General features: G+C 30.7%; 1 protein-coding gene across 1 annotated transcript; it reads left to right on the top strand.

Annotated features, from left to right (window-relative positions):
• Positions 1-552: 552 nt before the first annotated feature.
• LOC116344681 (putative flavin-containing monooxygenase FMO GS-OX-like 11) lies at positions 553-1,675 on the top strand (the record flags this gene model as incomplete). Its single annotated transcript, XM_031773338.1, has 3 exons — positions 553-641; positions 1,075-1,340; positions 1,546-1,675. Coding segments are annotated over exons 1-3 (414 nt in total), but the record flags the coding sequence as incomplete, so codon positions are not given.
• Positions 1,676-1,682: the final 7 nt, after the last annotated feature.

Raw genomic sequence — 1,682 nt, forward strand, 5'->3', positions numbered from 1 at the left:
CTGAACAGATTAATTCTTGCCTACTTCACATATAGTGCGTTCAAGCACGAGCTCGCTTTATACGTATCAATAGCAATAACAAACGATATAACGTCTCATGCAAGTATATGGCTTTCTCTTAAAATAAATCTTATTCATTTAATTGAAATTAAATCTCTTTTTATCACCCAAAATTGGACAAAATTAAATGCAAAATTTAGGAGAAGAAAGTAAAAGAAACAAACTGTAACGAGAAGATTCATTTATAGCTGTGATTCAAATGATGCCAGAAATCAACTAATCATATCGCCAAAAACATTCGTTGTAACTTACCTCATACTATTTACGATTATAGGTTACGAACTGATTCGGATAGGTCACAGTGATAGTATTATCTTATAGCTTTGTTTTTTCGATTTGAAAATGTGACTTTGTTATAAGTTTCATATACAACTGAAACCCAAATCCCTTATATTGTATATATTATATATTGAATAAAGCTATAAGATAATACTATTACTGTGACCTATCCGATTGAGTCCGTAATGTATAATTGTATTTAGTATGAGGTAAATTACAACGAACCAACGATGTTGGCGATATGATTAGTTAATTTTTGGCATTCATTCGAATCACATCTATAAATGAATTTTCTTGTTACAGTTTGTTTCTTTTACTTTCTTTTTCAAAATTTTTAGTGATAAAAAGAGAATTGAAAAAAGTATGAAAGTTTTATTTTGTTTTTCAACATTAATACACTTTATTGGTATCAAAAATACTCATATACGTATTTCGAAAGCAATAAAGTGTATTAATGTTGAAAAACAAAATAAAAGTTTCATAATTCTTTCAATTGATATACATGTAAATCACCATAATTTTATACAATAAAAAGAGATTAAATTTTAATTAAATGAATAAGATTTATTTTACTGAAAAGCCATATACTTGTTTACGTCAATCTGTTGTGTGTTATTGCTATTGATATGTGTATACTCACATGAGCTTATGCTTGAATGTACTATATGTGACGTGTGCAAAAATGTGGCTTTTTATCATATCTCTAATCTAATCGAACGAAAAAAAAATTCGCAGATTTTTGTCGGGCTGTTGCTTGTATTTGCTGTAATTCAAATCGTTGCAGCTTCTACCAACAATGGGAATAGAATCGTTTTGAATGTAGCTGTTATTGGAGCTGGACCAGCAGGTCTTTGTAGCGCCAAACACTGTCTTGCCGAAGGTCATGAAGTAACCGTCTACGAACAAAGTGAAGAGATCGGTGGAGTGTGGTATTATACTGATGAAATCGGCAAAGATAAATACGGTAATCCAATTCACTCGCCCATGTACCAAGGACTAAGGTATTTCACAAAAAATATACAAACAATTTTTAGCCATGTAAACACATCAATTTTGAGAAACACTGTTTGTCCGGCAATATACTATTTCACTATCATGTTAATTGATTCTGTGCCTGTCAATCTATTCAAATTACCAAACAAATGTACTTGATATTAACACATGTAGACAACTGAAATCTGACTTTTGTTTTATTTATTACACTAGAACAAATACGCCCTACCAAGTGATGACTTTTTCCAACTTTTCTTATCCAACAAATACAACACCTTTCCCACCACAAACAGACGTACTGAAATATCTCCATTCATATGCAAACCATTTCGAATTGGGAAAAGTAATCA

The sequence above is a fragment of the Contarinia nasturtii genome, unplaced genomic scaffold (genome assembly GCF_009176525.2).
Source record: "Contarinia nasturtii isolate CC-2019 unplaced genomic scaffold, AAFC_CNas_1.1 Cnas_scaffold_1137, whole genome shotgun sequence".
Taxonomy (NCBI): Eukaryota; Metazoa; Arthropoda; class Insecta; order Diptera; family Cecidomyiidae; genus Contarinia; species Contarinia nasturtii.